The 13,955-nt window shown below is 38.3% G+C and overlaps 1 protein-coding gene across 2 annotated transcripts; it reads right to left on the bottom strand.

Annotated features, from left to right (window-relative positions):
• Positions 1-2,378: 2,378 nt before the first annotated feature.
• rbl2 (retinoblastoma-like 2 (p130)) lies at positions 2,379-13,748 on the bottom strand. 2 transcript variants are annotated; one of them, XM_056740484.1, is made up of 22 exons: positions 13,431-13,748; positions 12,796-12,926; positions 12,219-12,419; positions 11,802-11,866; positions 8,941-9,069; positions 8,685-8,845; positions 8,483-8,547; positions 8,226-8,397; positions 7,966-8,123; positions 6,823-6,935; positions 6,631-6,734; positions 6,394-6,531; positions 6,129-6,293; positions 5,917-6,013; positions 5,305-5,535; positions 4,843-5,099; positions 4,590-4,766; positions 4,309-4,380; positions 4,124-4,226; positions 3,820-4,031; positions 3,499-3,663; positions 2,379-3,312 (listed from the first exon to the last, which is right to left on the bottom strand). In XM_056740484.1, exons 1-22 carry the CDS (start codon positions 13,608-13,610, stop codon positions 3,139-3,141), a joined length of 3,270 nt encoding a protein of 1,089 aa, XP_056596462.1. In that variant the 5' UTR covers positions 13,611-13,748; the 3' UTR covers positions 2,379-3,138. The 2 variants fall into 2 exon arrangements, with proteins under 2 accessions (XP_056596462.1, XP_056596463.1); XM_056740485.1 differs by lacking the exons at positions 11,802-11,866; positions 12,219-12,419; positions 12,796-12,926; positions 13,431-13,748 and adding an exon at positions 10,529-11,031.
• Positions 13,749-13,955: the final 207 nt, after the last annotated feature.

The raw sequence follows: 13,955 nt of genomic DNA, 5'->3' as shown, positions 1-13,955 counted from the left end.
ATTTTTCGTATCAGATTCGGGCTCGAATTGATATAAGGAAGTACCGATGACATTTTATCACCTGTACAATTGCTTTGGAACCTGATGTTCCGAACATGGTAAGATGCGTGACATTTCCGAAAAACGCTCTATTATTCGTCCAATCACTACGCACTAACCAACTGGCCAATCATAGAACACCTCGCTTTTCACAGCGTCGAGTTTTGTAAAAATCAGCGCGTTTCAGAGAGGAGGGGCAAAGAGGAGATACAAACTTTCACGGTATGTGGAAAAAAACACGTTTTTTAACCTTAAAGCGTGTATTAACATTACATTACATCTTAAACAACCGCACAAAGTCAGACCTCAGAAGACTACAGAGGACGGTTCGGACTGCTGAGAAGATCATTGGTGCTCCCCTGCCCACCCTCCAAGAACTGTATACATCCAGAGTGAGGAAAAGGGCTCAGAAAATCACCCTGGACCTCTCACATCCAAGCCATCATCTCTTCACAATGCTGCCGTCTGGTCGGCGCTACTGAGCACCAAAACAACCAGACACAAAAATGGCTTCTTCCCTCAGGCCATCTACCTCTTGAACAGTTAATTTATTTTTTTATTTTTTTCTTGCGTGCAAGACTTCTTATGTGCAATTAACTCTGTGCAATAATAACAAAGTGCAATCTTCAATATCCTTCAGATAATACACTTTCTATTTTTAATACAACTTTTTCTGTAAATTATATTTCATCTTGCTGTATATAACGCATACATTTTACTGAAATAGTATATTCTATTTTTTACTTGTACATATTTACATACACACATAACTTTACTCTCTATAGCTTTACTCTTATGTTTACTGTATTGTATTTCTTAATTTTTATACCCATAGGCCCTTATTTAAATCATCTGTGTAACTGTTTTTTGTATTGTTTGATGGTCTCTGTGTTGTTGCTTATTCTGTTTACTGGATGCTCCTGTCACCAAAACAAATTCAGTGTAAGTGCAAACATACTTGGCAATAAAGCCCTTTCTGATTCTGATTCTGATTATGTTACATTTATTTGTCCAATAATGTATCCACAGTTTACTTGATCTCCTGTCTCCAAAACGAACCGTATGTAAGAATATCAACCCCAACTTTTTGTGAGTTTTTGAATGTCACACAATTTTTTTTTATAAAGTGTTCTACCTGGATAATGAATTTAAATACATCATGAAGTCATGTGAAAACGAAGCTAAAATAATGTATACGGTGGGCCTACTGTTCAGTAGACTACTCGATTAAGCAGCAATCCTTTCATTTCAGTTGAGTTTATTCATCTTTGGGAATGAAGATTTAATAATAAATGAAATGGGAATTTTTTGAGCAATGTTGAATCATGATAGACGAGTCAGGTCTTGAGTTCTGCTGTTACTGTGAGCTTTGTTATTGCTTATTGTGCTCTAGATATTATACTTCAGACTGCTTTGAAGTATGATGACACATACAGTAACATGAGCTGCCATCTGTCCAGACTGCCGGTTGAAATACAAGTCTGAATATCCTTCCACTAATGTCGCCGTCAGACAAAAGCTCCTATTTTCTACTGCATTTGTAATTATTAAAGCACCGCTTCAACAGTTTCCCAAATCCATAAAATAACATATGTATGTACAAAAATAAACAAATTAATAATGAATAACACATTTTTATGCAGATGTCAAAATAATACATAATCATGTGTAATAGGAGCAAGACATAACTCTAGTCCTCCATCTGCTGGTAAAAATTCGTAAAAAAATCATTCACCACATGTTGAGTTGCAATTTTCTTGGCTCACATTTGGTCTTGTGACTAAACAATGCAGTATATTTAATTTAGTGACGAGCTATACGAAAATGCTTTACATTAAGGTACTCGTTATAAAGCATTTATAAATGTGTTCATTAATGATTAATAATTCATTTACAAATGCATTATAAAGCAGTTATAACTGCATAAATAAAAATGGCCATACTAACGAAATACCTGCCAAATAGTGATTATGTATAGGAAAAACAACATAATAGGCCTACCCTACAGTGTCCATTCTGACAGCCTATATAACAAATAACATCTAGATAAAAAGGAATCTGTTTTGAGTCAGAAATAATGAATAAGTAATTTTTTTAAGCATTTATAATACGTGAGTTAAAAATGGCTCTGTATTTGGCAGGTATACTACGTTAGAATCTCTCTTTCGATTCATTCAGTTATAACTGGGTCGTAATGCATTTTTAAATGACTTATTTATCATAAATGAACACACATGCTTTATAATGGGTACCTTTACAAAAAAAAAGTGTTACCATAAAAACAGGTGGTAAACTGTTGAGGTGAATAAAGGTGAATAAAATGTAAATAATGACAGAGCTTTGACTTATCAGGGATGTTTTTATTCTTATTAATGCTAAATGATGTTGAATTTAATGTTAGCCTGCTGTGTTAGGGTAAAGAGAGGTTATCAGGTCCAGAAGAAAAGGCACTTACAACAAAAAATACACATGTCATATGTCAGAGGGAAGAAAACAAACTGTTGTCAAAAAGCACAAACATTTGGATGCATTCCTATCGGATATGACGAAAAACTTACATGCAAACAAACAAATACAGACAAATAAATATGAGCACTGACTTTCTGCACATGATTATGAACATGATTGTTACCTGATGTCGCTCTTCACACTACCTTTACTAAAGTTAGAAAAATAGCATAAATATATAAACCGAGCACGCACGCACATACAGCAAATACATAGACACATCGCAAGAGTTCACACACATCTCTCATTTCTTAAGATGAACTCTGTTACTATACATTAAAAAACCTTTAGGAAAAATAGCTTTTTATAAAATGCACACATGATAAAATCAGCGAGAAAATCCATTGTTAAGTGCTTCAAATCTCATCATATTACATCTGAGCCTTTAAAACTACGCAAACTCTAATGAAGCGATATCATTGGTTGGCTGATTATTTAGATTTTTTTCATAAAAGCTTATCGGCCTGTGAAGTACGGGAACTATGTATTTGTTGTTGTATGTTGCTTTGGGTAAAAGCGTCTCCTTAATGAATAAACAATCTGTTACATTTTCAGTTTCTCTAACTTTGTGCTAAAAAAACAACACTTTTATTAATGTGAAGAGCTGCGGTCATTGGCCACATCCTGCAGGCGTCTAAGAAGGGCAGTCTGGTTCTCCTGACAAAGTCTCTTGGCGGGAGACTGCTGGTCTTCCTCAAGAGCGATGGTTCGCTTCTTAGTGGGCGTCTCGCCTGTCCGGATCATAATGTTGATCTCTCGCAGGCGCTGGGGAGGAATATGAAAGGTAAAATTTTGTGTAAATCTAATGAAGCAACAGAAACAGGTCACTATGGTTGCTTTCTGTTGTTACTAGCCACAATATGAAGTGTTGCTAATGTCTCATGTTTTAAGGACTGCATTTTATGATATAAATATAATCAGAACAGGAAATGCTTCTTTCTGTTATCTTACATTAGACGGGCTAGAGCTGATGTAGTAGAAGATCTTGTCTCGAGGTGGAAGAGGACTGGGACTCTTGTGAGGAGATATGTAGATGGCGTGATTGTGGGAGAGGAGGACCCGTCGTGGAGAGCCAATCCGGAGTGATGGATACGGACACAGGGGAGGAGCTTCAGCCTGCAAACATACAATTACACAAGTGGGTTATAACATTATTTGAGGATAATTTATTATCTGAAAAAGAATTGGATGACCAAAGCGCCAGATGGCTGTTGGGTGGATATTGATCACAAAATGTAAAATCACACAAGTAATGTCAATAGTTGGAGTCACCCCATTTTTTGCAGAGTTGCCGGAGTAACGCAGTGCGAACTGTTTGATCTGTTTGATGTAGACGTGGTTGTAGAAACGGATGAGGTCTCCTCTCTCCTCTTCTTGCTCTTGTGCTCCGAGGGCCCTCGTCGGGGTAGAAGGGCCGCTGCTAGGCTGAGGAATGGGAAGAGTGCTGCTGGATCGCACAGACACAGGACTGCTCTCACCGCTCGCTGCAAACCAGAAAAACATGCAATCCACTTTTACCAAACACACAAAAACTGTTAACCTACAATGGTTAATGTATCAAATCTTTGTTATCCACCTTGTTCTAGCGCTCCCTCTGTGGGTGAGCTCTGTCTGTGTGTGTTTTCACTGTTCCCTGAGTGACGTCTCTTCCTCGCCGTGATCAACACACTCCTGTACACCTGAGATGACATCATCAACTCCATTAATATCACCGCATTATCATCTTAATCCCCATCTCGCATGAAATTAGGTCATACTTACGCTGCTTTTGGCTTGAGGTTGAGATCTGTAGGACTTCATGATGTTCTGAAAGGACTTGTCCTCTTTAGTTACCTAAACAACATTCATAAAGTTAAAGGAAATGCTTTATGGAGAAATCTTCATTATTATGTGATGATGTGATGATTACAACCATCTCAAAACATCTGACTGCCCTCAAGCACAAAGCTTCATAAACTACACCAATGCATGCAATATAATGCAAAATACTAAAATGAAGTGCTACTATAACTTTTGTATAGGCAAATGTTTGGCTGTAATACCTTAGTCATGACATAAATGGCACACATGAGAAGCTGGTCTAGATGGCGGTCCATCATGAGGTCAGTGCAGTGCACAAGTGAATACTCAAAACAGGTCCAGATCTTCCTGCGCAGGTCTGTACTGATATCCAGTTTAGCGCACAGGTCTCTGAGACGCACACTAGCCAGGTGATACACCTGCAGGAGTCGATCCCATTGTATTTGGTTAAAGTCATTTAAAAAATATAGAAATAAACACGGATGATGATTCTACCTTGCGGAAGAACAGACAAAGCGACCCGGTCTTCTGTGCACGGCTGGTGGGTGTCCCTTGCTGAGGGCTCTTTCTGTCCTGTTTGGCAGGAGTGCCGTTATTCTGGACGGTCCTGGCAGGCGTGGCGGTCAGCTGTTGGGCGGTTAGTGTGCCCGTCATAGAATGGGCACTAAAGGTTGGCAGACCCCCCCCACTCTGTCCCGTCACACTCACTTGCACTGGAATGAATGTGATACCACCACTCTCATTGGCTATACCTGCAAACAGAGATGATGAATCGATTTAAAGCAGTAGCAACTTATAAAAAAATACACAGTTTGAACTATAATTGTCAACATGAAACAGCATTCACAACAAATCATAACTTCCATAATGATTTATGTCAAAAACAGGATTTTTAACAAAGAAAAATAAAGGGCGGGACTATCAGGAATTTAAAAAATGACTAATGACTTGAGGTACCTTGGACGGGAATGGTGACCGTCTGGCCGTTGTTTGCAGTGACAGTAGCCGTTGCCATGGTGACCACAGTCTGTCCAGCTGGGATGGTGGTGACCAGAGAGGGCTGAGCCACCTTGACAGGTTGGGCGGGATCAGAGGTCGTCTCTCCATCGACAAACAGCCGGCGTCGAGCCATGCCAGTAAGGGGCGAACTGTAACGCTCGTGGAGAGAGGTGGGGGACGGAGAAACTCCTGAGGAGGAATCAAACGACAGATATATACTGTAGATTTAAAGACGTAAAACACATTATTGGGTAAATGAGAAGATAGACTACAGTTCTGTAGTACACTATCGTCAAAATGATTCACAATTAGCAAACAGTTTAGATTGGCGGTATGGTTCTGTTCTGGGCAAAAACTCCCTGCCCACCCATGAAGCCAGCATGAATAAGAGCAGCTATAACCCCCCTTGGGGTAAACAGAACAAAACAACAGATGTCATTACTTCCTTATGACATTTAAGTGTAACACATTATGTAAAGTATTTGAGACTTATGAAAAGGAATATCAGAAGTCGAGTCCAGATTGTAAATGAAACGCGATAACGCTAGATTTTTGATTTTAGTGTATTACCTTTCCCTGCCGTTGGTATGTTAGCACTGAATTCCCTCTTGATTGAAGTGACTGTGTTTTTTTCTGAATTTTCCTCCAGGTGTTGAGGAGGCATCACCTGTCATGAATATAAAACAGCTTCACAATTTAACGAAAGCTCTTTTTTGAATGGACATGAATGTGTTAAAACCTTTAAGGTGTATTCTGCCACTGAGCAGTTGTATTGTTCTGACCTCCTGGCAGGCAGGAACGCAGTTCTTGGCCTCTCGGATGCTGTCCCATAGCAGAGAATTTGCTTTCCATGCCAAGCTTTCCAGTACCTGCTCCTCTACATGATTAAGATGCTTGACCACTTCCCGAAACAGACCCTCCTCAGCTCGGACCAGCACTTCAATAACCTTCAATAATAGTTGGAACAAAGGGTTCAATAAACACACACAGAAGGATTTTATGGCAGTTTTCATCTCTATTTTCATTCATTGTTCTGTGTTCATTTACCTTGTAAAAGTGATAAGCGGGAAGGTCAAAGATCTGTAAGACTCGTGGGAACTCTCCCGGCGGTCGATACGAGAAGATGACGATCTCCAGACAGCAGGCGATCAACGAGCGGTGAAACACGTCCTGCTGTAGAATGCCCTGAGACATACGGTGTTATGTTTAGTAGACATTAAAGATACAAGATCAGTTATTAAATGTACCAATCACTGCATACAGATCCATTCTTTTTTAACTTACAGACAGATCCACTTCTCCCAGCCTTTTCTTTTCCTGGTTGATTATTGCTTCCAGAGATTTGTAATATAAAGCTTCAGCCAGACAGAAGTACTTTACTGCGACATCTGCCGTAAATGTCCAAAATAGATATTAGTGTCTGAACAGTGCCAGACACTACAAACATTATAAAACAATATGACAGATCTTGCACACCTCTTGCCAGGCACTTGTTATCTTCCCCTTTTCCTTCATAATTCTGAAGGTAAGTCTCTGACATCTCCTTCAGTCTGGCTGCTATTGACTCACTGGGGTCTCTCCCACATGATCTGATTAAATTTGAATAAATAACACCTGTGAATTTAGTGCATTTTCACTACATTCTAAGTTCAGTTCTTTCACTGAATTCAGATTTTACTGCAATCATTGGTTGTATCACAAATCATTTTAATCCCTAACTCAGATTTTATTGAATGCAGTTTATATAACTTTATTGAAAATGTGGCTCACTGCTGTCAATGGCATCACATTTTACCGTAAATATTGGCCTTACCAGTGACTGGAATAAAAGGAATCAGCTGATTCAAGTCAAATGTATTGGGAGTGATCGCAGCCAATTGTGATTCCAGTGATTGCAATGAATTGTGATAGTAGTGATTGCAGTGACTTGTGACGACAGTTTTTCCAGTGAATTGTAATGACAGTGAAATGTGTTGAGAGTGATTCCAGTAAATTGTGATGAAAGTGATCCCAGTGAAAATGTCTCGCGGTAATTTTGATGGCAGGGATTCCAGTTAATTGTAATGGCAGTGAAATGTGATGACAGTGATTCCAGTTAATTGTAATTGAAATTAAATGTGAAAACAGTATTTCCAGTCATTTGTAATGGGAGTGAAATGTGATGACAGTGATAGCAGTGAATTGTGATGGGAGTGATTAAAGGAGTAGTTCGCCTTCAAAATGAAAATTCTGTCATCATGTACACGCCCTCATGTCATTTCAAATCTGTATGACTTTCTTTCTTCTGCAGAACACAAAATATGATATTTTGAACAATGTTGTGAACAGAATAGCACATTCCATTGACAACATTCTTCAAAATATCGTATTTTTTGTTCTGCGAAAGAAAGCCTTACTGATAAATGATGACAGAATTTTCATTTTGAAGGTAAACTACTGCTTGAAAGTGATTTGTGATGCAGTGATTCCAGTGTAATGTTAATTCAGCGAATTGAAATGGAAGTAACTGAGTGAATTATGACTGCAGAGAATTGTAATGGCAGTGATTTAAGTGAATTGTGATGACAGGGATTGCAGTCAAAAGTCTGTATTTAAGAAACTAGCTTGAAATGGGATTACCTGAATGTGTCTCTAAGTCTCATGCTGGGTCTGTATTTCAATCCTGTCAGCAGAGTGTGCAGGCGGCCCACACTCTGCATCGCCGTGGATACAGGGGTACCGATGCTGCTGTCCGGAACGTACCTCCTTCCTGTGAGTGGAGTGGAAACCCTAAGACCCTGGGATACGAAAACATCAGACAACATTATTTTTGTTCATGAAAACAAACAGATAGTCAAAAATGTTTTTCATGTGTATTTTTATGTTTAGGTTAAACGTACTGTCAGAGAGTTCTGAAGGGTGTTGCCTGATCGCTCCTGGCTCTCTATACCCTCACATAAACAGGGTCCGGAGGCACCAATGTCTTCTCTGGCTGCCTCTCCTAGAAATATTCTCTCATCCAGAGAACCGGATGATAACACATGTTCCTCGTACACTCGGTTCAGAGATGAGCTTGAGATAATGAGGAAAAAAACAAGAGATTTAGGAGGAACATCTAAACATCTATGTCGAGTGTGTTTGACTGCAAACAACTTACAGACTGTCACTGAAATTAACTGGATCAAAGAATCCTGTCAGCGTGTCTTCTTTCCCTTTTAAAATCTGTTCATGGGGAAAAGGTATTTTATATACAAGAATTTCTTTACAATTAAAAAAGTTTCAGAGAGCAAAATAATGGCTTTAATGAGTGTGTAGGATAAGTAATTATATAGATGTCTAATGTGTGCTATTTGAGGTACCTTGCGTTCAAAGAGTTTTTTGAGAAAGGGCTTCCAGAAATGCTCCTTCACTCCTTTGGCCTCCAGCACCAGACCATCATGTAGTTCACACAACTGCTCTATGAAACATAATGAACCTGGGCCAGGTTTATAATCCTTACTGCTAAAATCCTCCGGCAGTGCTGAGAACAGACAGACACAAACCGACACTGTTATCTAATACTGTCTGGACTGAAAAAGTGATTTGTTCTGGGCTTTAAGAAGGATGTGAAGGCACCTTTAAAAGAGGGGTTAAGCAGATCTTTACGACTCGAACACAGCAGTGAGTTGCAGTAAACCACATCCAGAGCACACAAGAGCAGGTGATACGAGTTCACCAGATCATCACTGATCATAGGGAAGTTTCCTACACAAAAAATGAAAAAGAGGTGATGAAGTAAAGTCAAATTCACTAATCTCTGCCCAATCTCTCAGTTTGGAATGTGAATCGATTTACTGTTGTCACCGCTTGCTATAAGTTAACTCTTTCTGGAAATCAGCAGCATGCCCCTGATATTATATGTACCGAACCTACAATATATAAACAAATATATGTTTATCATAGAAAAAGTGTTTCATAGCATGAAAAGGTACTCTTGCATGACATCATACAGTAAAACCCTTGTTGTTCAAGACTCAAAGCTTCAATTTAAGCAGTTGGGTTGGAACATGTTTCTTCAAATGAGGCTATCAAAGAAAAGCGAAATGATTGTTTTCGGCAGAAAAATCCCATAAATCACAGTGACAGGCAGCCAACTCTACCTCATCTGCATTACCAACAGGAAAAGTCTGCAAAAATGAAATGACACTGTTAGGCCACGGTTTTCAGATTTATTAGTTCCTGTTTAGTTCAGTTTAAGAGTTTTAAGAGTTACCTGACTGTGCAATGCAAAGAAACCATTAGTCCTGCATGTACACTGCTATAACATAGCAAATTTATGTAATTAATGGGAAAAATAAATTATAATATTAACAAAATGAATATTTTGTTGTGTTTACTGTGTTCTCCTAAAAAATTGATTTGAACAATTGCATCACATAGATTGACAATTTTCGGTTCTGTCTTCATTAAAAAGGGAATTTCATCTTTTCACCAAATTTTTGTTCAGTATAATGCCATTGGCTAAAAACACCAAACGATATTTGCAATTCATCTTTTTAATTATTGACATAGAACCATAGTACTCATGAATAATCCAACCTAGCAAACCAATGACATTTAAAAGCTGCAGAACAGGTATCCCACAATGCAATGCACTCGACTTGACCTGAACCAAAAATGAACCAAAAATTTTAACATCCCCATACTGATTTACTATTTGATTGGTCTGTCAAAAGTTAAGGCATTGTACACAAAATTTTATTAAAACAACAAACGCATTTCCTCTAAGATGATAACTGGACTCCACTCACAGAGTTGCACCTAATAAGGTCATGTGATAATGTAGCATACCACTGTAAGAAGCATTCGTCATTTTCAGTTTCACATATTAATTTAATGATAAAACTAACAGGCTGTTGTGTGAACTATTGGCAATATACTATGTAAAAATGACAATGTGGGACACCCAAACTTCCCTTTCTCGTTGAAAAATCAGGAAAGAAAAAAACATGTCAAATCAAATCACACAGTCTTTAAAAGACTGACAGTTTCCTAAAAACAAGCACAGAAATGCTGACAACAAGCACATAAAGTCAATATGTATTTATGTACAGTACTAACCCAGAAACCTATAGCCTGTCCTCTATACCTCTAACTATACACTTATTTTTATTTTGTGTGGATATAAATTGTCAAATTAAGTTAATATGCATTTAGTACTTACATGCAATTTCTCCTTAAATTCACCAACACTGTGACAACCGTAGACAATCACAGAGTATCCTTAAACCATGAGATGCAGAATGAATGATTTTTCTGCAGGACATGATGTAAAGGGACACAGATCGGCCCCAGACAAGCCTCACACACAGACAAGCCCTGACTTGTCATCTGGGCTGGTTGCTATGATAAGTGACGCGTGTTACACATGAGGAAATAATGCGCTCAGCAAGCATGCTCTCTGCTTATTTCTGCTTTATTAAAGCAATGACTTCTCTACTTTCTGGAGCTTGCAAAGACAGCCATTGCTATTATTATTGCCTTAGCTTGTACGTTAAGTTATGGGCTCATTAAAAGTCCATTCAGAATTATAAAAAATAAAGACATTTAAAAATACATTTAATATGATGTACTCACTTTCTATGGAACCCATATGTTGAGATCCCATGACCACCTAAATGGTGCTCACTTTATCTCAGCAACACTCCTATTATTGGCCCATTTTCTTGAATTTATCAAAGCGGATTTCAACAATGACATCACTAACTTACAACATTCGCATGATGCTGCATCCATGCCACCTAGCAACCATTCACACCACCCTAGCAACTGTACACCAATGCCCTGGAAACCACCCATAGGTGTTTGTGGTTGAGTATAGCAGTGGCTTAATAAACAAATCTAAAATAAAACTAAACAAACAAATCTGTTCATATTAAATGAAATATCAACACAATGTTTTTGACGCCTGTGAAGAATAAAAATAATAAAAACTCAGTTTGGCTAAATTTCATTGGTTTAAATAATGCAGTAAACTTAACAATGCCAACAAAAATAAACCCTCCAACAAATAAATACCAAATTCACCAACAAACAAACATCACAAATTTCAACGTCTGATCATATGCATGAAAATCTGCTGGCTGTGTCCCCAGTGGCCTCGGACTGAGTCAAACATGCCTGCACAGGCCCAAATAATGAGCACACGATCACATGATCAAGCTATCTGCACGCCCAGCCAATCAACGCCCGTATTTATGTTTGACACACCGCATGGCTTATAACCCTCTTGGCAGTCTGGCAATTCACAGGAGGAACAAACCTATCAAACACTGTACCGCCTCCCCCATCTCCTCCTTGTCAGATAATCTGTTCGACTCTAATTTTCTCTCTAATTTAGTCAAGAATATATTGACTGAATATATTTTATGGTGCAAGAAACCTTGACTAGTATTGCTAAGGGGAGTTCAGAAAAATGCAACAAAATGCCTAGTTACCTTTAGCATGTACGAACAGGACCCAGCAGAAGTTGAAGACCTCGGTGACAGTGCAGGGATGCCGTCTGAGGACACGGAATATAAATCAGTCCAAAACTATTATAAAGCCAAGAGCTCAGAATATAACCTTTCACGTGTTTCTTTCATCCTTCAAGGGTTTTTAATAATTTAAATGTTAATATTAATATGTTTAAGCTGTGTTTCTGTCAATTATGTTTTTGTTTGCAATGTTTAACCAATTTAAAATGTACTTATTTATAAACCTGTAATTTATGAAATTTCAAATCCATTTCCAAATATTGTTTTGATCTTGCATTATTTGCCTCAGACAATTATTTAGCAACCATAAATATGATGCTTCTGTATATGGAAGGTGTGCTTAAAACATTAATTAATTAAAGGATTTAGTTCAAGTACCTCTGCTTCCTGCCCCTGTGCGTTCTGGGTAATTCTTCAGTGGGCGTCTTAAAGATGTCTTTGAAAATAGGAACATATTTCTTAAAGATGACGGCTGTTACGGTGAAGTTTCTCTCGAGTTTCTCAGTGCTCTGCTGGAACTCCTCGGGTAGGTTGGCCATATCCTGCCATTTCTTCATTTTATTAAAAAACTCAATCAAACTGAAAGATGAAAAAAAAACTTTTTTGTTAGGAGCCCTAACAGTATGTTCATAATACATTTGCTACTTTACTATGTCTGCAAAGTGAATTGTATCACGCAATACTAACGCTATTGCTCAAAAATGGTCTTGGAATGACTGACAACTTATGTGCAGTATTACTTCATTACAGAAGTCTATTGTATTATTATCTCTAGTGAACAAGCCGTATATGATGGTAAAAGCCCATTGGTGAAATTAGTTCAGCTCTCAGGATGCACAGCTGATCTTGTTGTCTTGGGAACAACACAACATATATCTGTTTGTGTGTCTGAACAACATTAAACTGTAGACTGTTATATGACATCAATTTTCAGGATAATGTAATTATTGCTGACCTCTGTTTTGAACATTGTAGTATTCTGGTCAGCGACACATAATTTCCCTCTGCTGTGCCTTTACCGACTGTGGGCACTGAAGTCCTACACGCCACATACAGAGCACATGCCAACCAGTGCAGCTCACTACCCTAAGAGAGAGAAAGAAATGTAAAATTAAGTAATATTATAAAGCACAAAAGGTGCATTTTTTTACAAGATTGGTGTGCAGTACATTGTTATGTGCAAGTAAAAAAAACTTTAAAATAAATATTCTTTATAGTACATTGGATAATTTTTTATATTGTAACATTTTTTTATAGTAACCCCTAAACTCCTTTTCTTTGTAGTAGCTATAGTTTACTATAATAAAACATAGTTACTTTTCCTAGGGGAATCAATATCCACTGATAACATTACACAGGCACATGACGTCACTGCCCCCCTCACGCTCATTCTGCACTCATGTCAAATACATATGCGCACTTTTAAGGTTCACTGCTCAAACGTGCGGTAAATACACATGTGTTAAAGCACATACTTTACACTCACTACATAAAAAGTGATGCATGGAAATTCAAATGCGTAAGCGAAAGAAACACAAATTCCTGTCTCGTGAAATCGGCCTAGACATGCGTAATTATTATTAACGTTACCTCGAGAGTGTAATGTTTGCTGATGTTTTCATAACTCGTCCACGCGCTGTTACTCGACTCCTCGTCCATATTCAGAGCTCGACACAGATCTTCAAATGCATGTCTAGTCTTCTGCAATGTGTCCTCCTCGTCGCTCATTTTAGGACTTTCGCGTGTAGATTTACTTATACGCGTAACCATAATCTTAAATCGTGTAAAAAAGTAGTGCAGAAAAAAAGTAGCTAGAAAATAAACCGGACGATTTCAGAGAATTTCATGACAGCGCGAGCTACTGCACAGTTCTGCACAGTGTAGCCATTTAAATGTCCTTTGACTGACAGCTCACTCCGGCTGTCTTTGAGTTACGCCAAGTGCGAACCGAAGAGAATAGAATAAGGATATGCGCCTAGTACTTGACGTAACTACGAATGCGAATTCCATTCTGTGCGTAAGCCCTGTCAGACGGAAGTGGACGTCCCGCCCACTTTCTGCTTTTTATTATGCTATGTATCCTGTCACATAACTCATTATGAAACGAGTTTGTTT

This window comes from Triplophysa dalaica, chromosome 24 (assembly GCF_015846415.1).
Source record: "Triplophysa dalaica isolate WHDGS20190420 chromosome 24, ASM1584641v1, whole genome shotgun sequence".
Lineage (NCBI taxonomy): Eukaryota > Metazoa > Chordata > Actinopteri > Cypriniformes > Nemacheilidae > Triplophysa > Triplophysa dalaica.
Note: the sequence above shows the minus strand (reverse complement) of the source record. Positions and strands in the feature narration are given on the sequence as shown.

Bases quoted from the DNA above. Each gene is read 5' to 3' on its own strand.
- rbl2 (XM_056740484.1), bottom strand. From the start codon at position 13,610: ATGGTTACGCGTATAAGTAAATCTACACGCGAAAGTCCTAAAATGAGC. The intron at 11,867-12,218 runs GTACTTGAACTA...CCGTGTCCTCAG, and splicing joins CACAGGGGCAGGAAGCAGAG to ACGGCATCCCTGCACTGTCA. The intron at 9,070-11,801 runs GTAACTAGGCAT...TTTTTTGTGTAG, and splicing joins CCTGTTCGTACATGCTAAAG to GAAACTTCCCTATGATCAGT.